We start from the raw sequence: 25653 nt of genomic DNA, 5'->3' as shown, positions 1-25653 counted from the left end.
AAACTTTTACCTCTAAATTATCTATTATAAACGTCACCAACGAATTTATAACAAAACATTAAAAATGATTATAAATACTTAGTGTCAAATACTTAAATTCTTTCCATGCACATTTACTTCTACTCAAACGTATTCCAAAATACTATAAACATATAATTCTCAAAATCACAATCATTAAATTAAAATATAATTAAATTAAAAAAACACTACTTAAAATATAAATAAGCACATACATTAAATTAATAAAAATTAGCTTACAATCCTAATTACTTTAAACTAAATCATTGCTAATAACAATTTTACAATAATACCATATTAATTTATTTACTCCTTACATTTAGAACAATGCATAAAAATAATATCCTCAAATAATTAAAAATACTAACTTACCTAATCTTCTACAGAATCTTGAGTGCATGGTGGATCACAAAATGTCCATTTTCACCAGGTTTCTTGCACCGCCATTTAAACTATCTGTAATATCCTTCCTTTCACACAATCTCATTTCATTCCCACATATCGGACATTCATACTTATCCGCAATTAAGCAATTCTTTTCAATTACACATAAACGCAATAAAAGTTTCGGATTTACTTTATATACAGCCATGCGATCCAAATATTAAACAACACTGTTTCACAGAACATAAAATGAAACTACTGCTATAAAGTACACCAGATATTTTTACAAATATACCCCCTTTTCTGATTAAAGAACAGTGATTCGTCCATTAATGTCACATGACATATCTCATGATCTCTCATTTCCCTCACACAAAATAATGCGTAATCGGAACTCAGTACTTCTCACATTATTCCCAAAGTCCTAGGTAGTAACCTTTATCGCCTCCAAAATGTCACCAAACTACCTGTTACCATATTCCAAAGATCAGCCGTTTAAATTTACTACCACTTGGTTTTGATATAGACATACTGAATACAAAGGGCTGGAATAAACACGGTTAACGTTAAAAAGTTAACAAAAATTTATTCTTTCCACAAGAGATAAATCAAAATGCTGAAATATTTCTTCAAAAATATTCTAACAATATCACAAAATGTCAAACGTTTAGCAAAAATCAATTCAAAATATTCTAACAATATCACAAAATGTCAAACGTTTAGCAAAAATCAATTCAAAACAGAGAAACTAATTCTATCTCACAGCGAAATCGCTACAAATCAATCACAACATTAAGTAAACAAACAGTTCGCTAGAACTACAGCTACTACTGAGATGAGTTGTTTGTTCTCGGTTTTCATAAGCTTTATAATTAATTTCTTGAATATACTGGAAACATCTATAAATATCTGGATTTTTGTGGATGGCAACAGCAATTACAATATATTTATTTATTAGGTATTAAATGCACGCGCTGTTCTATTTTTAACCTTCCAATGCAGCTGTCTTTTCAAAAATCATCTGCGTTGCTAAGGCAACATGAAGCAAATCTAATTACAATTCTAAATAAAAAAAAACTAAATAAATAAATAACTATGAAATCCGTAACAATATGAATTAAGTAATAATAATACAGCAAAGTGCATGCCTGCACCAATATAATCGTACAAAACTATGATTGGAAAACTGAGACCATGAGTTTGGCCACATTCAGCTATCGGGGGATGCGTACAAGTTCTGAGTGCACGTGTCACCCAAAAGCCGAAGGTAGCTGAACGCAAGCTACTCACACGCATTTGTAATTTAAGTAGTGTGTGTGTCAGCTCGCTGTGAGTAATCTAACAACACTGAATAAATTATCGTTAATTACTAAGCAGTAAACATTTCATTTTTTTTCCATCGATATGTTATTTTATTATTATTATATATTATTATTTGCCGATATATTGGCCGGACCGCAAAAATATTTGTTGTGGGCCGCGAGTTTGACATCCTTGATCTAAAAGGTACCAAAATTTACAAAAAAAAAAAAAAAAAAAAAAAAAAAAAAGCTTAATATTTATTTGTGTACTTTATTAAACATTTTTTTTAATGTAAGTTGTTCAAGTTGCTTCGATTTTTGTGCTAAACACGCATGCGGAAACATTAAATGCGCATGCCGTAACATTAAACGTGCATGCGTAAAGCATACAAAAAAAAGTCTGTGGCTTTGAGGTCTGGATTATAGATCATTCCGGATAATGGACGTCCGAATTACAGACTTTGTACTGTATATGGCAGTACTTAACACTGTTGAAGATTCTAATTATAAACAGGTATAACTATAATAAGTCACTGATTCGTAGATCTGAAACACTATATGATCGTAATATACAGTCAAAAGTCAATCCGGTCTCGTCGGGACTTCGGCGATTCCGGATTATCGATTTTTCTGGATTATAGATCATCAGTTTAAATTTCATAAGATGGCATGCAGAAATTCTAAAATTAAAAATATAAAACCGTAATTTATGAAATAAAGAACAATTATGATCTAAAGGGTATCAAAATTTACAAAAAAAAAAAAAAAAAAAAAAAGCTTAATATTTATCTACTTTATTAAACATTTCTTTCAATGTAAGTTGTTTAAGTTGCTTCATTTTATGTGATAATACTTTCTCTTTAATTCTATAAACAGACATAATTTCTTGTTCAGTTACAAAGTTCTGCTGTTCAAGTCCCGTTAATTGCTGTGCCGAGGATACTGACTAACTTGTCAATCGAAATTTTTTCGTTTTCACTAACCTCTCTGTCACATTCTTCATATCTTTATCCATTTTTTGCAGCAATTCCACTTTTTGCTTGTTGGACATAGAAACATACTTTCGTTTTGTAGATCCTTTGGAAGTTCCAGCATCGGAAATTCTATTTGACTTAATCGAAAGTTCAAGTTTACTTTTATAAAATTGCTCTTACAGTCTGCAAAAAATAATAAGCGCGATCCAATTCGAAGATTAAGTAACAACGCAATCATTAACATTAACTGAAATAGATAATTAGATAATTTTAACTTACACCGTCCGTTATACATTAAATGCGCAGGCGAAAACGATTTCTGCACTTGTGCACACGCATACGTGCAGTAGTCAAGGTCTTATGCGCACGCGTAAAACGCCTGTGCGCATGTGCCAACGCGGCGCATGCGCAGAAAGTTTTTAGCTTTGAGGTCCGGATTATAGATCATTCCGGATTATGGGTGTCCGAATTAACGACTTTTGACTGTACACTATAATCGATCTGATATTTTCAAATCAAAGCATGAGAATGGATGTGTACTTATGCATATATAGTTATCATTATTCATTGCATGGGAGAATAGATTAATAAAAAATGAGTTGTGTTTATAATTAACACTGAGCTATGAAGTTTATAAACATCAGATTTTATTTCTAAATAATCAACATATCCCATGTTTTTAACACCAAGCAGTTTTAAGCAAAGTATAACTTGACACTTTATTTAGAGCTTGTTGCTATTTAAATCATGGAATTAATTGGCAGAAGGTCATGTGTTGACTACATCAGATCTTAGAATTTGCCTTCAGATTAACCTGGTTTTGAGTTAACTGGGGATGTTGTCCCCAATATTATTATATCAATTGTACTAGAGAGGCAAATATAAAAATTAACAATTTTTAATTAACAATGGGCCATAATGCTTTACAAATGATCAGGCAATGGGCTTTCCATGTCTTAAAAAGGTATTATGCGCATGCGTAAATGCATATACACATGCACAGAAAGTTTGTAGCTTCGAGGTCCGGATTAAAGACTTTGCACTGTATAAAAATCAAGAGACTGATGTCATAAAAGAACTGCAAGAAGAGTAATTTCATTCTGTAGCACTTTCTGATTACCCATACTTCCCTAAAAAGTCATTAACTTAATGGCAACTTGGCAAAAGACATTCGTTTGGTTATCTTTATGGCCAAGTATTCTATACATCTACAAGAAAAAAAGATAATTTTATAATAACAAGAAATTTTATGAGGAAAAACAAAAATCTGTAAGGACAGATTTTGCAACAGCTAAAGTGCATAAATCTGTGTGTACTCAGATGAGCATGATATATGCACATCATTTGTAATTTGACTACTGTTACGCATACCTTTGAGAGTATATTAAAGCATGGCAACTGAAATCAGATTTGCAAATAACCAGACAGCAACAATTCTATTTTTAATAATATAGTACTTTTCTTATAAACCCATTAATTATTAAGACACATAGACACATATAAAAAGTTTCTCATGGTTTTCAAATTAAATCCTTTTAAAATTCTTCAAAAATTGTTTCCCAGATAGTAAAATCTTTATCTTCTAATTTTTATTTTATGTATATATAATGCAAAGTAAAAAAGAGTTCAAACTTAATCCATTTGAATGCTAACAGAACGACAAGTGGAGTAATAATGCAAGATAAAATAAATAAATAAAAGTATAATAGCGAAGCCAAAATGTGTACAGTAGTCAAAGTTCTTACTGAGTTTTCTCAGTTTTAAATTTATAGGTTTTTGAAATTTATTATTTTACATATTTTAACTTTGCTACTATACGGGCAAATATATTTTTTCATTTCAGAACTTTTATTGCTCTTCTGTTACAAATTTTAAGAAATTCCACATCTATTTTTATTTTAAATATTTTGATCAAATTTTCATTTATTTTTTCATTTGTTGGATTATTTCTGTTTCACATGTTTTTGGAAAGTTTCATTGCTTATTTATGATTTATGCTATTTTCTTTTAAATTTCCATATGGTTTTGTTTTCAAATATTAGATTATTATTTTTGTAAGTTTTGTTTTCAAGAGACTCAAAATAATTGTATAAAATTGTTTATTTTTTGCACTTTTTTGAATTTATCCATGCTTTTGATGCTTTAATTTTGCAATTTATGAACCACTTACTTCGACTGGTTGGGACTGTACTGATTAAGACAGATTACTTTTGTTTTCTAAGACTTTTTTAAATTTTAATTTGTCTTTGTTCATTCAGAAACAGGCTGCTTTATTTATTTATTTATTTTTTATATAAAATAAATATTTTCCGTAGTTCTGAATGATGCCAATACTCACCAACTATTTTTTGTGAAGGTATGGATAATCAGAAAGAATCATGCTGTCTTTACAGCTATACTTTGCATACTAATCCAGTGCCTATTTAAATATTTTAATGTATGTTTAAAAATTTTCTTTAACAGAGAGAGAGAGCTTAGTCCCACCATAATGCACATAAACAATGCAAATCTCAAAATAAAATTCTATTTTTGCTATTTAAAAATATAAAAATATGAAGCTTTAAAATTAACAAACAGCACTCAAAACAGACACCACATGACTAATAAAGAAATAACTTACAATCCCATCATAAAAATATAAGGTTACCAAACTAAAATCATTTAAAAAAAAAAAAAAAAAAAAGATCCAGAATAAAATTGTTAACTAATAAAGAAATAGTCAAATTCCCTAAATCTTCACTTAAATTAAATAAATAAAATAATAATAAATTAAATAAATAAAAATTTGTATGGCTAATAGTTATATTTTTACAACCAGCACAAACTCTTCAACAAAACGATAGTTGAATATAAAGCATCTAAATCCATGTATGGCATGCATATGAATGAGTTGACTACTGTCACTGAAAACTTAAAAACATGCCAGAAAAATGGCCGTTTAATCGAATGTTGGACCTGTAGCATACCTAATAGCATATCCCATAAAAGACTTTAGAATGATTCTAATGATTCAATTTATAGCCTATCCTTACCTTAACATTATTAGAGCAAAAATAAACCATTTCTTTCTTATCAATGCATAAATTTACTTAAGTGTAAGCAAATTCTTTTTTTATTTCCAACATTGATACATATAAATTAGTTTATGTTTGGTATCCTTTGAAACAGAAATTCACAAAACTTTTAAAATTTTGTACCACATAAATAGAAATTTTAAAATGTACGAAAAGGAGGTATTAACAGATGTTCTTGCAATGATATGACTGATATATAAACAGATAACCTAAACTTGCATATTAGTAAATACAGTGTAATATTGTAAATGTAATTCCTTTACCTTATATTGTTCTTTTCCCTAGCTCATTTTATTAGGAAAAAAAAAAAAAAAAGAAATACAATATACGGCCCATACACAAGGCAAAGTGTGTACTGATCTATTATTAATAAGGCTTCTGATATACAGGAGCAGTGAAAAACTAAGTTTACAAGGAGGCAAAAATTAAATCCGTATCTGCAAACTGGGGGTGCAGAGGGCTTAACCTTCCAGCAATTCGAAGGTCACATGTATTAAAATTTCTAATATCAAGAAAGGAATAATGTTGTTTAAAAATATAAATGATTCACATACTTTGCTCAGTTGATTAACAGCTGCATTATTACTGTTCATCTTAGGGATCACAATTTCTACAAGAAATTTATTTACGGCAGAAGAAAACAACTTCTTTTCCTCTTTATTAAGTTCTGACAATCCATTCTTTTCCATATACTTTGCTCTCAAATCAGCCTTTGTGATAGATCTAAAATATAAATTATTTTTCAAATATATATATATATATATATGACGTGAAAAGCATGAAAACATTACTGAAAAGGCGCTTGCATTAAACACGAAATACCATACTAATTAAAAGATATAACGAAAACATACGAAAAGTCGACCGACGCTTTGAATGTCTCAGACAAAAATTCCGAAATGTCTTCCATTTTTGCAAAATTCAGAATAATTTCAATATTCCGCCAGGTTCACAAAGTTCACACTCGCCATACAGAAAACTCGAAATATAAAGAATTCACGGATATTTCGCGCAATTTCTATTTGAAACCAAAACAGACTTCCAATATATTATCGATAATGGTAAGGCGCGCAGCTAGCACAGATTTTTTTCTTACTAGTTTACATTAAATTACTATACACACCTAAAGCTTTGTTACACACCAGACACATTATCTATGAAATAACATAATATTAAAACTACATCTACGCGAGTACATGATTTTAGTATTTTAGTAAAACAGTAAGAACACGGAATGCAACATTTAAGGGTACTTTTACGTTTCGTGTACAAAAGAGACAAAATTCAATACAGCTAAACTGTTGTTGAATTAAAAACAAGTCCAAAATATTTTACTACAGTAGTACTTTCGTTAAGGGACACCTACGAACAAGGGACCACCTATATTTAAAGGAGAATTCTGTTGCTATCGATCCCTTTGAATAGGGACCTTAATGCAGAGCTTAAATTGCGCCGGAGCTCTGCTCCGGTGCTTCTTAGTTTTAGGCATAAATCTTAATTCTAGCCGGGGCTCACCGCAGCCCTAAATAAGAAGGCTGCGACACTTCTTTAATGTAACTGAACAACGATTTCAGCAGAAATCTGATTTTGAAAATTTTATTTTTAATAATAAAATTATATTAAATTTCGATTCTAATTTCTGAATGCATGCTTCTCTTTCCTTGGTTTTCCAGATTCTCTTCTCACCCACTCCCACATCTCCTAATACACTGTTCTTTTTTTGCCTCTAGATTGCTTATCAGAAGCCGAGTAAGAGGATGTTTCTACATCTTGACACTCGAGAATAAAGTACGATCTTCGTCGTCTTCCCTTGGGAAACAAATCTTTAGATAGAGGATCGAGTCTTTTATGGAAAGAACAGCCCCCACTCACAAATCAAAGTCTTATTCTTCAGTCAGTACAATGAATTGACAGGAAGTAACTTTTTTGTTTGAACGCGAGTAAATTTTTCGTTCATGTTCCCGCGAAAAAGAGCACCTGCAAACCTTTTTAGAATTGCCACTTGATACATTTTTTTAGCTAACTCTCGGATTCGTTGAAAATTTGTTGCTCTGTCATATACTCTGTCTCAAAGCTCGAAGCTGAGAAGATATCGTGGTCAGAAAATTTTTGGACTCTTCTCCTTTCGTTTTCATACCTGCAAGTCATCCGCGAAAATTTTTTCAATATTCTCTTACTGTTTATATCAGTTTTTATATGTTCAGTAGTGCTATTTTAACGATTTTGACGGTTTTCATTGGTGTGCTGGAAAGAGAATGGTCCTTATTTCTATCACCCCTTGAAGTAGTACATATTCAGAGCTTAAATTAAACCGGAAACCGCTTGAGCTATTTATAAATTTTTGTGTGACATTGTAATTCGAGCTGAAACCTCAAATAAGTCAAGGTCCATTACAGTCTGTCCATCATATGAAAAGCTCACTCCTGTTAGTCTGCATCTGTCTGTTGCCGCAGAAACGAACCTTGACCCATTTTCCGTAGGGTTTGTCTTGAAGATTTGCTTTTCAGTTTGCCACCTTGGCACATTTAAAGATGAACTGACAACCCTTGGTTCTCTCCTACTTGAAATATACTAGCCCTGTTGCTATAGCAAACGCCACTCGCCAGACACTGTGGCGAGACCTATTCATCTCATAGACAGACATTACTTTATTTTATTACTTAATTATTTACCATTTATTTAATAACTTATTATATTTTTATTTATGTCCTTATAATTGATTGAATTTTAATATTAACTTTTCAATTATCCTAATCATTAATTATTACACTAATAATTTAATATTTCCAAAGCGCTTCGGCACTTCTAATTTTAATCCACCACTTATTAAGGGATATCCTATTTAAGGGTCACTGAAAATCAGTTTAAGAAATAACATAGAACTATAGGAATAAGTAAACACAGAAATACTCTTTGTTAATAATCTTTTGAGGTTTGAAAAGCAAATTTGTGCTCAGTGAAAGATAGTTTGTGGCAAGAGAACAATAAAATGAAAAAAATAATCTAAAAACTGCTTTTCAGTTGGGAAAAAAGGGAACAATACTTTGGGAAAAAGCAAGCTGAGGTGCAATCAAAAGAATATTTCACATTCATAGAATTCAGAATCCAATTATTCTTACTACAGTTCTCAGTAGAGGCAGAAAACAGTGTGAGCAAGTTGTAAGGCAAATCAAGATAGAACCAATCGGAAAGAAAATTTGATGAGATGACTAGGCCATCTGCCAAGGACATGAATCTCAGACTGTCGTGGAGTGAAAACTTGTATCATTCTTAGTTCTTGCTCGGACTGGGGAAAGAAGTGCAGTTTTGTACTTACGTGTTATTTTTACACATGCTATTTATCATGGCTTCAAAAAGGAAAAGATTGACATTAAAACAAAATCTTGATTTAATTCATGGAGCAGAAACTGAAAAGCTTGGTATGAGAGATTTAGGACAGGAATTTGGAATAAGTAAAAGCATAGTAAGTTATGCCTTAAAGCAGGGTTTCTTAAACTGTGGGGGAGGGGGTCGCGGAATCTGCAGCAGGGAGTCGCCAAATATTTTAGCAGTTTTGATTTTTTTAACTTATTATAATAATTTTGGAATTACCAAATATTTTTATACATTGTATCTGAAAATAGATAAAGATACGACAATACAGACAAAGAAAAAAACGGAAACGTTTCGATGCATTCTTTTTATAATATAAACCTTCATTTTGCTTTCTTTGCCCGTGACGCTGTCATTTCGTCTGTTACTTATTTAAAATTTTCTCATTCATTGTTCTGTGTCTTGAAATAAGATATTAAAGTTAATGACCTAAAACTTCAATAGTACAAGTGAAAATATTGACATTTTCACTCACGCGTGTGTCGGATTTGCACAATACTTATGGGGTCCCACAAAAGTTTTGTAAATATTATGAGGTCCTGGGGGTCGCAAAAACATCTCAGTGATAAAAGGGGGTCACGACTGGAAAATGTTTAAGAAACCCTGCCCTAAAGGATAGGAAAGAAATAAAATTCCTACAGATTACTAATTCCAAGGTTATAAAATTTAGAAAAGAGGAAAGAATTAATGAAAAATGAAAATCCTTAGTTAAAAAGTTTAATTATTGCAAAAATGTATGAAATGAACATTAGAGTTTTGTACTTACATAAATTCATTAAAAAGAATCCGCTACACGAGTTTGTTTGAAAGCACTTTTTCCCATGTGGATATTAAAGTCATTGATGATCTTAAGTCCCTCACTTTCACCAATAGTAATCATGAATTAATTTATACTACGAATAATGTTATATGTTTATGAATTATAACTGGTTCATATCCAGGTTGATGCAACCCGAACTTCAAATTGAATTGCTTATTATTAACAGGTGTCCTCTGAAGAAGGTACACTTCTATTTAAGGGACAAAATATCTGCTCCAGCGGGTGTCCCTTGTGCTACTGTATTTTTATTTTGGTAGCAATCTTGCTTTTAAGCAAGAAGAAAGGAGATGAGGACTTTGGCGAACGCCGTTTCCTCCAGTCCGTGAGGGAAATTCATATCTGCTGTATTTTAAATTTTAAAATCAGAGTACTTCTAACAGTTTAACTCTTGCCATTTGTTAAACCCTTTAATAAACATGAAGTGATCTCGTGAGTCAACTGAAAATGCTCGTATTGAAAGCAGTTTGAATATCAGAATTTTCCATAGGAGAACTCTTTTGCGATAGCGATGCGGTATTCGACTGCCATATAACAGGCCCAAAATCGAATCCCAAGGGCATTTAATTGTCATCAAGGACATACGAAACTCATGCGGTGATGCATTTCTCATTGGTGTTAATAGATCGTATGGGCAAGCAACATTTCATCCTCGCGAAAGACAATTTGAGTTTAGTTGATTACTAACGATCAGACTGGAATTAATCTTTTGATGGGAATGTTTTCCAGAGTTTCCAATTCGAAGATTAGCATTCTGTATATAAATATAGGAGTAATAAATTTCTCTAAAATAAATTATATAATCGCTGCAGCTTAAATTTAGACACATTAAAATTATTTAAATGGCTAACATATTGCCTTTTATTAGTTTGGATTTATTTGTTTATGATAAAGCAAACAAGGGCTATTTACCTAGAGGGAGAGGTGCGTTCTTTGAGGAATTTCTAAGAGAAACTGGTTCGTAACCAGGACGGTTATTCTACGCTACGAGAGTCGACAGCAAGTTGTGGGCCGCCAGATGTCGCTGCTAGTAAAAAACAGGTCTGCTCGACATCCTATATTCTCTGAGTACGGAAGTTGTCGAAAGCGCGTGAAAAAGTGTTGCCGCGTCGTCAATCAGGGTTGTGCAGTTGACGTACTAAGTAGACAATGGCTTTGTATGTGTTTTCGCTGCTGATGTTTTCATATTTTAAACGAAGAATACGGTCGTAGATCTCTGAATCGGTGGCGAATTTATAGAAAATATATTGATGCTTTTGCTCTGCCAAAACTTGTTTTCATTGCGTATTTCAGATTGCCAAGATTTGTAGTTATTTTAATTTGCGATGAACTGAGAGAGTATTTGAAGCCACATTCAGAAAGCAAGAACGCAATTTCTACTGAAAGAAAGGTTATACTATTCCTGAAATTATAGATATAAATTGTAATTGTATGTTTTAAAAATGTAGAAGATAATAAGTTTATCAAGCACATAAACCTTCTTCATTTAATACAAATATAGACCTCCGATAAGCTTCTACTCGATTGATGTACAGCAAGAATTACGTCTACTTTAAAATCTAACAGTTGAATATCTTACGAATAATACTGCGAACACAGAAAAGGAATGTCGTTCATTATTACGCGAAATTCACACTACTGTAAAATAAAAATTAAAAAAAAAAATTATAAAACTATAAAATAGCTTAATAATATCTTTTTCAGTAGCTGTACTACTACTAGTGTGATACTTTTAAAAATAAGTTTTAGGCCAGAGGGACTATTAATTTCGTTTTGCCATTTTGCGGCGTTTCACTTCTCAAATCGTTGTCATTAAGTATTATCGCACTCTATTTATATTTAAAGAAATTAGATAATGAGGAATCTGCAGAATGTATGAATGTTTCTCGCACTGTGATAAAACAACGATACCTAGAGCCATGAAATTCTGAATAACGTAATCCTCCATCCTAATATAGGCATCTGGAGGCCCAAATTTGGAACTGAGAATTTGTTTTATTATCTATTTCATATTTTGTAAAGCATTTATGAGTTTTTGATTAAGAAACCGAACGATTTCAAAGCGAGCAATGGCAAGATTGTACGGAAAAAAACATTTTCATCTCTAGTGCGGGAGATTATGTATCGGAAATTCTAAAGATATGGTTTTTTTTAAATTATATGATATTGCTGTTGAATTGAATTTTATGGTTTAAGTGCGAAAAACATGATATTTAATAAATAAAGATAACACGCAAAACGTTAAAAAAATGGCCCTTTGGAAGTAATATAAAATCTGAAGGCTTTCAGATTTTTTCATTTATTTATTTATTTATTTATTTATTTATTATTATTATTATTTGTGTGTGTGTGTGTAATTTTATTACGTTTTAAAACTGGTTTCTAAGTGAGGACTTTCTAAGGGAAACTGGCTCGTATACAAGTTACAGTTACACATGTGGAAAACCACGTAAACGCCGGCCAGCTCGTTCCCGGGACTCAAACCTCGGACCAAACTACCTGCGTTCAGCGACTCTACCGCTCGGCGGCTGGTGGGCTTGTTAGCAGAATTATACTGCATTATTATTGTATTATGCTATAAAGTAACAATGCTATAAGAATGAGGGTTTGTTCATGGAATAGTACTTTTGTAACCTATTATAGTATTAAAAAATTACTGTTTCTTTTCAAATTAAAAAAAAAAAAAAAAAAAAAACTGTTCATAGCATTCTCATTTTTATATTGTAAAAGAGATATTGATTATTATTAGTTTTCTATTTAAAATGTGTCGAAACGCTGGTTTGACAAGGACTTCAAATGCAGGAGACGTACACTGATTATTTTTACTTTAGTACTTGTACTGTGAAAATATTACTATCTTTTAATTATTTTCACAGAATAAAATCTTTTGAGAAGGAAGAATATTTAAACTGAGCATTTCTTATATATATATATAAATTCAAATAATAGCAATGTAATATTAAAAAAAAGGTATTAGTAACTGTGTGACAAAAATTGCAAAACGAATTAATCACACATACAGGATAGATTAGTTTAATTTTGGTTATATATTTTATATTGAAAAAATATTTTCTTTCATGTTAATTATAGAATAAATTATTTAAAATAAAGCATTTTGATGCGTGTTTGATAGTTGAATGCAGCAGCAATCGGTCATACTGTAATAGCGAACGAATTTTATTTCTTTTCTTGAAAGAAATAATTTTCATAGAAAAAGAAAATAAAAAAAGGGAAGAAATATTAAGAAAGAAATATTTTCTTTCTAATTTCTTATTTAAAGAAAATTTTTCTAATAGTAACTGTAAAATAAATTGCGGGAAACAGTTTTAATGTAAGCATGAAAAAAAAAAAAAAAAAAAAAAAAAAAAAAAAATCTTAAATTAATCATATTATAAATTTAAATGATTAAAATTGCTTATTTCTAAAAGGATTTGAAGTAAGCTTAATTCATTCACTTTTATCTATTTACCATTGCTTTCGTGGTAGCCCATATCACACTTTATTTCTCAGCTCTAAATTCCTGCGTTAAATTTCCCCTTAAAAAACGGAATTTTCCTTCACATAACGTAGCAGATACTGTTTTGTGCAATTTTTTTCGAAATACAAATGCAGCGTGTGAGTTAGTGAAATAATAGGAGAATATTCCTAGAACTTCAGCCAGCGCGCGCTATAAATTTCGTCACTCGTCTGTACTGCGATTGGTCTAAAGCTCCTTGAAGCCTTGTTCCCTTTCAGTAAAGTTAAATGGACCCACCCGCCCACCAACTGAGGACCACAGAATGGCTTTCTCCGATAAGTTGTGATGGCTGTCCATACCGGTTTTTTTGAGTCAATATTGTTCTCTCAAGTTGTAGACAGATCCAGTGATCATAGAATAGGCGTCCTGAGTAGCAGGTAGAGTTTTTAGCATTCGGGCACAACTGAAAATCTCGTGCCCTGTGTTTTTGTTACCAAGAATTGAAAAAATTTCATTCTAAAAATTCGTAATATAAATTTGGTGCTTCCTTGATGCTTCGTCCGCGAACAAGTGTCCCCTTTGTCTTTCTCTAGCTACTGCACTGTTTATAACCACTTCACACATAGAGAAAACTACGAAAATGCCCCTGCAACCAGCTCGTTCGCCTGGAACGGAATTGAGGTCGAAATACAAGTGTTCAATGATTTTACCGCTCGGCCACTAGTTAGATTATTGACTTTTCTATTTTTTCGTTTGCATACTTTTCCGTAATATGTCTTTCTTTCCAAAATGCTCATTTATTTCATTCTACTCCCCCCTTTTTCTCTGTTTGTGTTGTCTTGTTCGTGTTTATTTAAATTCTAGATCATCGCAGCTCTTTCGGAGTTTTTTTTTATATCACCTGTACAAATTTTATTTCGCAAAATCATAAAATAATTACGTTAATACTGTTACGAATTTGGTATTTAAAAAGCAAATGTTAGTTCAATTATAAATTAAATGGTTTTATTTCTCGCGCAGTGCAGCGCGTGACGAATATTAAAAGAAAGCTAAGCCGGAAAATTGAAAATACAAGAGCGCGTGCATTAAATAAATAAATAACTCTTTTTCATTTCGAGAAAGTACTGGAAAATTCTAGCGCGTGATTTTAAAATGTTATAAAAGGAGGAAAACATCTCAGTTCGTAGTAGTTGCTTAGTTTGTTGTTGTTTAGAAAACTACTGTTGTTGATTGTAGCGAATTCGCGGATTAGCGTTCTTTAGCTGTTTTGAATTACGTTCTATTGGACATTTGAGTAGTTAAAAGAAAACTACTGTGAGATATTGTAATACTGCGTGATAATTTGAGAAAATTTAAGCAGTTTTGTTGTGATAATAATAAATTTTTGTTCATTTTTCATCGGACTTGTGCATTCATTTAGTAACGAATCCGTACGCACGCAACAATTTTTGGTGTCAGAAGTGGGATTTGAATGCCAATAACAAGAGCGATGGAAGAGCAATTAAGGCAATTGATAACAGCCTTTGCCTCGTTTAAAGAAGAAATGAAAGAAGAGATGAAATCTAGCCAAGGAAAGATGGAAGGGGCCGTCAACTCTGTTAAGGACGAAATGAAAGCCGTTCAAGCTGGTCAAGAAAAGATTGAAGCAGGTCAAGAAGAAATGAAAAGAGAGATTACCTGCATAATAGAAAATAAATTTGAAGCTATGGAAGGCAGAATTGACACAGTTGAAAATAAAGTTGGACTAATTGAAGAAAGAGTTTCTTCGGTGAAAGAAGAAATAGAAGAAAGAGTTTCTTCTGTAAAAGAACATATAGAAGGGAGAGTTTCTGCTGTGGAGGAACGAATTGAAGGAAGAGTTTGTGCCGTCCAACACCAAATCGAACAACAAATTGATGAGAGAGTTTCTGAAGTTGCCAAAGAAATGGATACTTTAAAGAAATTCGTAGCGTCGGCAGGGAGCAGGAGTGATGATTTTAAATTCTTACCAATGCCTGCTCGTCCACCTCCGAAGCTATCCACATATGATGGGAAGACCTCCTGGCAGGTGTATAAGACACAATTTTCTATCGTGGCGGATGCGAATGGGTGGGATTCCCAAGCTAAGGCCTGTCATCTCGCCGCTTCTCTGAGAGCAGACGCAGCGGATATCCTGCAGACGCTTCCCGAAAATCAAAGGCTAGATTTCGAAGCTCTATCCGGCGCATTGGAGCTGCGCTTCGGCGAGAAATGTTTAAAAGACTACAGCAGGCTCCAATTAAAATCTCGTCAACAGAAGCCTACCGAAACACTTCAGGAGCTCGCCGCGGATGTTGAAAGGCTGTCCCATCTCGCCTTTTCGGAATGCCCGACAGAAACAAGGGAAATCCTGTCCTTACAATACTTTATCGACGGCATCCGAGATACTGAAATACAGAAAGCTCTTCGAATGGCAGATGTAAAGGACATAAAAAGCGCTCTGTTGTACGCCATGAAGTTCGAGGCAGCCCAGCAAGCAACTAGTAGAGATCGCTACCCAGTTAGAGCTGTGCGAGTCCATGAGCCAGTGGATCAACTGATGGCTCGTTTAGATGATTTAGCCAGACAAGTCGAAGATTTGATACGGAGTAGGAGCGAGAAGAAAGTGGCTCTAAGGTGTTGGAGATGTGGTAGTGAAGGTCACCTAAGACGGAATTGCAGAACACCCCAGGGTACGGAATATAAAGCAGATGATTTTACCAGACAAGTCAGTGGCTTGAGACGGAACAGAAGTGAAAAGAAACTAATTCTAAAGTGCTGGAACTGCGGAGTTGAAGGCCACATACGCAGAAACTGCAGAACACCCCGAGGTACGGAAAATAAGACCATTTCCCAGCAACAACGCAGCAAACAAATTAGTGACCATATCGAGGAACGGAGGTTGCCAGATAGTGAAAAACCTTGTTTTAAAGCTCTTAAAATTTATACAGTGAGTGGCAACAATAACGGACTGTCCATCAATGGGAATATCGATGGAGTTCCTTGCAGTATGATCATTGACACAGGAGCTAATGTTACCATCATTAGGAAAGATTTAGCTGAACAGTTTAAAGATAAACTTATTTGGACGCCATCCTGTGTTACCCTTCAGACTGCGTCTGGTGACAAGATCGACATAACTGGGAAGTTAAACGTAAACACCACGTTTGGAAATGCCGCCTACCATCACACGGCTTATGTGGCGGATATCACAGATCCATGCATACTCGGATTGGACTTTTTAAGGAAATACAATTTTTCCTTAGACTTCAAAAACAACAAACTGCTTTCAGCATCTGGTGACATGACTATCCATCCTCAGAAGAGATCCTCACTTGGAAATGCCGACGCCTCCGAAAGACCCAGCTCGGGAAGCCGCCGAAATCATACCGGGGTCGAAAAGAAACGCAAGACTACCATCTATTCTCCATCTCAGAAGCTCTCCGGTCGAGACCTTCGTCTGCCTTGTGACCACGTGTTTGATCGCCATACGGATGCGCCTTCATCGCCTGAGGAACACATCCAAGATGCCCAGGCCCGGTTTGAGGGATGCACCGTTCTGCACGAAAGCGAGTCAACTTGGCGACGGAGAAAATGAAGACCAGATGCGACACAAGAGCTACTAGACAGAGATCCAACAAAGGAGACAAGGTGTGGTTGTGGAACCCAATTCAACGAAAAGGACTGAGTCCTAAATTACAGTCCCCTTCGGATGGTCCATATACAGTGCTGAACACGAATGACGTCGTGGTTCGGATCCGTGAGTCTTCGAACTCTTACGACAGGTTAGCTTATTACTATGGCCATAGTACGTAATGTAAATAATTGTAAATAGTATCAGACCATGGTCCTTTTTGTTTATAAATGTGTATTTGATTTGATTTGCATTTAGTATTTGTTTTGTATTTAGTATTTGATAGCATTTGATTTGTTTAAGTTAGTTATTGCATTTATTGTTTGATATTGTAATGTAATGTTTATGCCTCAGTTGCATTTATGCCACAGTTGTAAGTTTAGCTTCCTATCCAGGGATTGTACTGCCCGGGACGTGCAGTCCTTGGGAAGGCGGCAGTGTTACGAATTTGGTATTTAAAAAGCAAATGTTAGTTCAATTATAAATTAAATGGTTTTATTTCTCGCGCAGTGCAGCGCGTGACGAATATTAAAAGAAAGCTAAGCCGTAAAATTGAAAATACAAGAGCGCGTGCATTAAATAAATAAATAACTCTTTTTCATTTCGAGAAAGTACTGGAAAATTCTAGCGCGTGATTTTAAAATGTTATAAAAGGAGGAAAACATCTCAGTTCGTAGTAGTTGCTTAGTTTGTTGTTGTTTAGAAAACTACTGTTGTTGATTGTAGCGAATTCGCGGATTAGCGTTCTTTAGCTGTTTTGAATTACGTTCTATTGGACATTTGAGTAGTTAAAAGAAAACTACTGTGAGATATTGTAATACTGCGTGATAATTTGAGAAAATTTAAGCAGTTTTGTTGTGATAATAATAAATTTTTGTTCATTTTTCATCGGACTTGTGCATTCATTTAGTAACGAATCCGTACGCACGCAACAATACTGTAATGAACACGAATAACGAAACACAGCGAGAGTCGAAAGGTACGAGTTCATCTGTCGGAGTAACGAAAAACGCAGACCTAGACGCTCCATAATGTCAGTGTCATGGCTTTTGTTAGAAACGTAGAAACATTAAATTAACTTTTGCATTCGTGTCGTTGTGAACAGTTCCTAAACAAATTTCAAAAACCTGTGTAGAAACTGTATTGCACCAGATGGCTCTGTGTGCGCCTGAATTGTTCTGAGTAGATTAGAACATTGCTGACTGTGAGAGATGTAAAACGAAAGTACATTAAGTTGCGAAAGTCAAACTAAATTTATATGTGTTTCTTTATTGTAAACGTATTTATTTGTGTCGTCAATAAAATTTGGATAAAATGACAGAATGTGAGAATTAATGCTGCGTCTGACAGGTAAGCGAAATTTCTTTATTATTTGATTTGAATATTGAGTTTTAGAATAATGCGAACGCGATATTAGATGTAAGTTGTGTATTTATAACCTGTAACTAGCTGAGCTAGTTCATGATTCGTTTTCAATAGAAAATGATAGTGCACCAATAGAGCTCAACTTCTGATTATATAGATATGCTGTGTGATAGTGATTTAATTAAGGAAACCGTCCTAGAAAATTCAGATATTTTCTCCTTTTTTTCTAACCTTCCAAAAATAAACCGTTTGCGTCTTACACTGGCCTTAGAAATATTTTTCCTCTCTTTCAACAGCTGTCAAGACCTGTTCAGGAAAACCTCCTACGTGTCACAATCAGAGGTGGGAAATAGCATCTCTTACACAGGAGAAAAAAGTATTTTGTATTCCCTAAGTCTCTTACCTGAAAATTAACAAAGAAGATCCTTTAAAAGGAGATTTCAAATGAACAGTAGTTTCTTTTGCAATGCCAGCTGAAAAGATAGTGAAAGTGCATTCGTATTCCCCGTATTTTTACCTGGAATTTGGTTTGTTTGAACCACATTGTGGAGAGAGAGCGACCAATTACGTCATATATGTACTCTTTTCCTTTTCACCACATTCTAGCAGTTAGAAAAACGAAGCGATGAGTCTCTCTCGGAGGTAACGATCAGGCCACATGTAACCCTGACGAGCGTGTATCGCTGCTGACGCCTGACGACACTTTTCAGATCGACGAGACTGTCTCGGGGGAAATGTGAAGCCGTTAAGAAATGTATTAAATTTTCACAATCATTTGTTTCTCAACATTTTGGGTTCCTGGCTGTTGATTGAGAAATATTCTCAATACGCTCATTCTTAAGTATAAATAACTTCTGTATATATTAAATCCCCAGTGATATCATCAGAAATGAAACTGTATATGTTATCTGTAATTTTGTAAATAAGGATAAATTCTCTTATTTATAAAATAATGAAATGTAATAATTAAATTAAAAAACTTCACTGAAAAAATTATTAACGATTTCCTTAGTTAGACGATCCTTGCAGACGAGTGTTAAAACTACTGAACGCTGGTAGTTCGGACGGGATTTAATCCTGGTGAACGGATTGGTTGCACGGGAGTTTAGGGATCTTCTCTATTCCTTAAAAAGAACTCCACGATGGCATCCTTGTCTATAGGCAGATAACTCTTGCATGCTTTATCATAATGTAACCCAGTCCAATTCTAGTAGTATTTTTTATTGAATTTTGATTGCACTAATGATACGGAGATTTTTGCATCCGAACTTGGGGAAGAAATAGCGTAATGAATTCTTTAGCGCTCTTACATCAATGCCATCTTTGTGTTGTAACTCATTCAGCCAAGTATGTAAAAATAGTCGGATTCTCTAGTACAAAGATGAAAAAAATTTACAGCTTCATTCGTTTTCGGGGTATGCATACTGTATACAGAAGCATTTGCATTAAATGTTCTCTGAACCTTCCATTGCTATCAAAAACAAAGTCCAACACTAAGAATCAGCGTAAATGTTAAAAATTCTTTTGCAGTACTAGTTTCCATAGTTTTTGAACTACCTTCTTCATTTCATTGCTAGTTGGAATTTTATATTAATCTTGAAATAAATAACTTCTTCTAAAAAATTCTTAGGCAAATAAAATTGTTTTTATGATAAATGTTTCATGTATATGTTCATGTTTCATGTATATGTTTTCTTTAACCAATACTGCAGCAAAATAAAAATAATTGCCTAAGGTATGTTTCTAAAATAAATAATAAGGTGTTTGCTTGAGTAAGCAAAGCACACGAAGCCTAGCTGTCTGAGTAAAGGGATATCTTCATGGGGAACTTTCTAAGGGAAACTACCTCGTATTCACACTACACATGGGGAAAATGTATCATACAATCATCATTATCGCTTGGGCTCAAACGAAGGTCGAAAGCCTATATTCAGCTGCCTTAACCACTCGGCAACTGGTAGGGCGATAGTTGTTAGAAAGCTAGGTACTTGCTATTCATATTAAATTAACATAATGTGAATATCACAGGCTTTTATGGCACATGCATAAAACATTTTGGGAAGTACCAGTGTTGTACGTCCTAAGAACGTGGTTGTACACTTGCTGGGAACTGTAACAGCTTTAATATCGTTATTAATCTCTCGTGCATTTGAAATAGATGACGAATAAATAATGTACAGATTACTGGCAATATTGAAATGCAGGCTCGAGAGCTGCATGCATTTTCTCGCACGAAGCACGTAATTATTTTTTTTTAATAAGTTTTTAGAATATGTTTTCTCTTTTTGTTTGTATGTCGCCATTTTTTTGAGTGTTAAATAAAAGTTATTGTTGTGTTCCATCATTGGAGTTGCTTCATATCCCCAAAGAAGTATTACAGTCTTAATTATTTTGGAGGCACCGACCGAGATCGAATAATCGTGCGTATTTTTATTTCATTAGTTGATCACTGAAACATAATATTAGTGATACCAGATTATTACTTCCTGTTAATATTGAATTGCTTTATTTTATTAGTTCATCACTGAACGCAATATTAGCGATACCAGATTATTACTTTCGGTTAATATTGAATTGCTTTATTTTATTAGTTCATCACTGAACGCAATATTAGTGATACCAGGTTATTACTTCCTGTTGATATTGAATTTCCTTATTTTATTAGTTCATCACTGAACGTAACTTCCTGTTGATATTGAATTGTCTTATTTTATTAGTTCATCACTGAACATAATATTAGTGATACCAGATTATTACTTCCTGTTAATATTGAACTGCCTTATTTTATTAGTTCATCACTGAATGTAATATTAGTGATATCAGGTTATTACTTCCTGTTAACACTGAACTGCCTTATTTTATTAGTTTATCACTTGAACGTAAACTTAGTGATACCATTTTAATGCCGTTTCTACTAGAGCTCAAAGGAAAAGAAAAATAGCTGAAGAGCAGATCTTTGAACCGATGAAGGAAGAAAATAAAGCATCCAGAGATGTACTTGAAGAAGAAGTTAAATCACCAGAATTAAACGTGGAAGATGTTCACGAAAATTTGAAAAACGATAAAGAAATTAATATTGAGAATCATTTTGCAATGCAGCGTTATCATCATCTTTCGGCTTTTGATTTAATATAAAAGCTGCTACTAATAGACGAAGAAAACAATTGTCGAAAGCAAATGACGAATATTATCCGAAAGGCACAGATGAACTGAGGAAAGGCTTTGCTGTGAATTATAGCCGAGGAACTGGTCCACCACGGAAGAGATCTAGGCGCCATCCAGAAAAAAAAAAAAAAAAGAAGACTAATTTGAACACTGTCCATTTTCTTCCTATTTAAATGTGGTGTAAAAATATTTGTTTAAAATTTAAAATTTTCGGCCTGAAAATTTGAAAACTTATGAGAGAAGTTATCTTTTCTCTTTAAGCAATTGAGCAAGCCGAGCTTATTAAACTGTCAAATTTTACAGAACTTTTCCCTTCGAAAAAGTCTCTCCGTTGGGGGAGAGGTTGTAACAGCTTTAACATCGTTATTAATCTCTCGTGCATTTGAAATAGATGAATAATAAATAATGTACAGATTACTGGCAATATTGAAATGCAGGCTCGAGAGCTGCATGCATTTTCTCGCACGAAGCACGTAATTATTTTTTTTTAAATAAGTTTTTAGAATATTTTTTCTCTTTTTGTTTGTATGTCGCCATTTTTTTTAGTGTTAAATAAAAGTTATTGCTGTGTTCCGTCATTGGAGTTGCTTCATTTCGCCAAAGAAGTATCACAGAACGTTTTCGAAAATAGCAATGTTGTATCTTAAAATATATATCCTAAGAACTCAGTTGCAACATGCACCACTTTTGCACATGATGTAAAATGCAGTTTATAGCTTTAGAAAATAAGCAATGTTATAGTAACAGTAGGTACAGTAAGGTTCATGCTCACCTCGACAGTAAGGTGTGCAGCTATTGCTAGTCCGTGTTGACGCCGCTATCAAGGAAAAACGTCGGACTGAGTTCTGGCGCAAAAAGGTAATGTAAGATAATGAAAGACCACATGTGTCTGCATTCACCGACTGGACTCTGTACGGACTCGAATAGGATCTTTTCCGCACCCACCATATATCCCCAACATGTCTCCTTCGGATTTCTACCTTTTTTTCACACCTGCAGGTGATTATCTTGCTGGTGATATCTTCCATTCTGCACAGAACATCCGAAATGAGGTTGATCTGCTTTGGACTCGCGGCTACCAAGTTTCTGGGCCGAAGGCTTTGAAGAATTACCGAAACGTTGGCTGACAATCATAGATTTGGGTGGTGAGGTACGGCTTTCATGTTTCTTTTTCGAACTTTGTTAAGAACGTTTTTTGGTGGAAAATTTTCGTTACAACCAGATATGAAATAGATAATAAAACAAATTCGAAATTCAAAATTCGGTATTCCAAATACCCATGTCATGTGGAAGGTGTACGTTATTCAAAATTAGACTGCTCTACCGTTGATTTTCCACAATCAACTGTACAAACAGATATTTTAGATAGATAATAAAACATATTCAAAATTCGGTATTCGAGGTAGCCATATTTGTGTGGAGGTCTACGTTATTCAAAACTAGATGGCTTTACCGTTGATTTTCCACAATAGGTTCGTTGATTTTTCACAGTGGGAGAAACATGCGTACATTCATCCAGATTCTTCATTACTTCATTTTTTTAAAAATGTAATACAGGAAAACATATGGTGGCAACAATCTGACAAGTGATACGCCGTTTGCAGTGATTCAACACAAAAGTACGTTTCGAGACTAATATGCCATTCCGGACTAACTTTCCTTTTGAGATTAAAAAAAAAAAAAAAAAAAAAAAAAAAAAAAAAAAAAAAACACCACTTTGTATTTTTCCGTTTGATTGTGATTGCAGAATGATTGATTGATCAATTTGTCTACTTCCTCTAATAATGAAAATAGTACAGAAATAACGATGGACAAACATTTTTCTACTATGTACTTAATGAACCGTTCCCCAAATCATTATGTATATTAGCATTCAGGAAAGAAAGAGAAAACAGAGCCTTTACAATGCGTTTACAATCTTAATTAGAGACTATTTTTGCATGAGAAGCAGGTAAATAAATAAAAAAGTTGAGAAAACATTAATTGTTTAATAGAGATGAAGAAACTAAAAATAGACAAATGTAAACAACAAACTAAATGCTTATTTTCCCTCCACCTACCTAATGGCGTATAATCTGGTATTCCAACATCCTTACGCACAATTTACTTGATATCCCAGAAAATATCCATTAACTGAGGTCTTATTCTACTTTTTTTTATCCTTTTAACCATATACGAAAATATTAATTTAAAGCACTAAGTTGTTCCAAAACAACAAGCAAGCATTTTATAATCTTTTTGAAACGAGGCTGTAGAATTCCTTCTACAGCATCAGTAATACTTCACATCTGAAATGATTGTTTTTATTGTCAAATAGGAATTTAAGGATATTCTCTTCTAAAAGAGCGGATTATGTCAACCTTTTGCAATGAAGTCATTATCCGGAATTCTGCTAACCAGTAGATGCCGTTTAATGTGATAGCGATTAATTCGCATATTGTTATCGAATTGCCGAAGTCCCGGCCTTGTATACGAAAACATGGAAAATAAATCGCTTATGTAATCAATAATTCGGCTAACATAATCAAATTATTATAGAATAATTTTTATAAATTAAAATAAAATCGTCAGATAGATCAACTTGCAAAATAAGGCAACATATATCAAAATTTACGGCAGTGCGACTCCATAAAAATGCAAAAGACGTCCAGAAAACAATTTCGCGATCCCATTCAGAGTGTCAAATCTTAGTCATATACCAGCAATTCACATTTTTTAGAATTTTTATCCATCTTGCGACCCCACTATAAAGTTTCGTGATCTCATTTGGAGGCGTGACACATAGTTTCAATACTACTGAAATAGATCATGAAAATTGCCAAGAGAAAAAGAAATGTCACCAAGTACGGCGCTAAGTCGCCAAATATCTTGGTTTCGATTTCATTCAACCATTTAAAATAAAACAAAAAAGCAACCTTAGACATAGATTTTGAATAATTTCTATCGATTTTGAGGGCGATCGAGCATAAGTCTTTCTTCGTCAGGAGTTAAAAAAAATCTATAGAGTTTTTCCTTTTCTCTTACCCTGAAAAACTAAAATTTTTTTTTGCTTAATTTTAAATCTTATATCGGCTACCCTGTCTGTCATTTTTCATTCCTCTGTGATGACCAGTTGTGAGCCTGACTATGGTTTTAGCTATTAACCGATCTATGTTGATGTTATGGAGCTGCTGACTGGAATTGAATGTTTCTTCAATCTGTATTTGGCCATGGCATTTGCGTCCAAGAGGGGGATATTTACGTTATTATTTTTGTTGTGATATTGTTGAATGAAGGATGCCTTCCGAGAATGAAGGTTAGGGTTACAGCATCGGTCGTGTAATTTCCAAAAATGTTGGGAACTATTGCGATAAAGACGCTATACATAGTTCACAGCAAATGTTTGCGTTTTCCAAATTAAAATGCTGTGAAAACACGTTTTCATATGTTCCTGGTTATATTTATAAATTAATTGCTAATTTGAAGAACATTTTTTTCTTATTGTTTAATATTATCATTTGGTTAATTTTATGAATACAGTCAAAAGTCGTTAATTCGGATACCCATAATCCGGAATGATCTATAATCCGGACCTCAAAGCTAAAAACTTTCTGCACATGCGCCGCGTTGGCACATGCGCACAGGCGTTTTATGCGTGCGCGTAAGACCTTGACTACTGCGCATATGCGTGTGCGCAATTGCAGAATACGTTTTCGCCTGCGCGTTTAATGTATAACGGACGGTGTAAGCTAAAATTATCTAATTATCTATTTCAGTTAATGTTAATGATTGCGTTGTTCCTTAATCTTCGAATTGGATTTCGCTTATTATTTTTTGCAGACTGTAAGAGCAATTTTATAAAAGTAAACTTGAACTTTCGATTATGTCAAATAGAATTTCCGATGCTGGAGCTCCCAAAGGATCTACAAAACGAAAGTATGTTTCGATGTCCATCAAACAAAAAGTGGAATTGCTGCAAAAAATGGATAAAGACATGAAGAATGTGACAGAGAGGTTAGTGAAAACGAAAAAATTTCGATTGACAAGTTAGTCGGTATTCTCGGCACAGCAATTAACGGGACTTGAACAGCGGAACTTTGTAACTGAACAAGAAAT

General features: G+C 33.6%; 1 protein-coding gene across 2 annotated transcripts in view; it reads right to left on the bottom strand.

Annotated features, from left to right (window-relative positions):
- LOC118205439 (uncharacterized) overlaps positions 1–7187 on the bottom strand; it is a 118686-nt gene extending 111499 nt beyond the window's left edge. Inside the window, exons 1-2 of one of the 2 annotated variants that reach the window (XM_085812675.1) lie at positions 7118–7187; positions 6306–6474 (exon numbers count right to left, since the gene is read on the bottom strand). In XM_085812675.1, the coding sequence (XP_085668801.1) occupies positions 6306–6440 (135 nt within the window). In that variant the 5' untranslated portion in view covers positions 6441–6474; positions 7118–7187. Of the gene's footprint in view, positions 1–6305; positions 6475–6605; positions 6789–7117 lie in introns of those variants that run through there. The other variant, XM_085812673.1, reaches the window with a different exon arrangement.
- Positions 7188–25653: the final 18466 nt, after the last annotated feature.

This window comes from Stegodyphus dumicola, chromosome 3 (genome assembly GCF_044657685.1).
Source record: "Stegodyphus dumicola isolate Sdum_Otavi_A_Nest chromosome 3, ASM4465768v1".
NCBI lineage: Eukaryota > Metazoa > Arthropoda > Arachnida > Araneae > Eresidae > Stegodyphus > Stegodyphus dumicola.
This window is presented reverse-complemented; position numbering and strand designations above follow the sequence as displayed.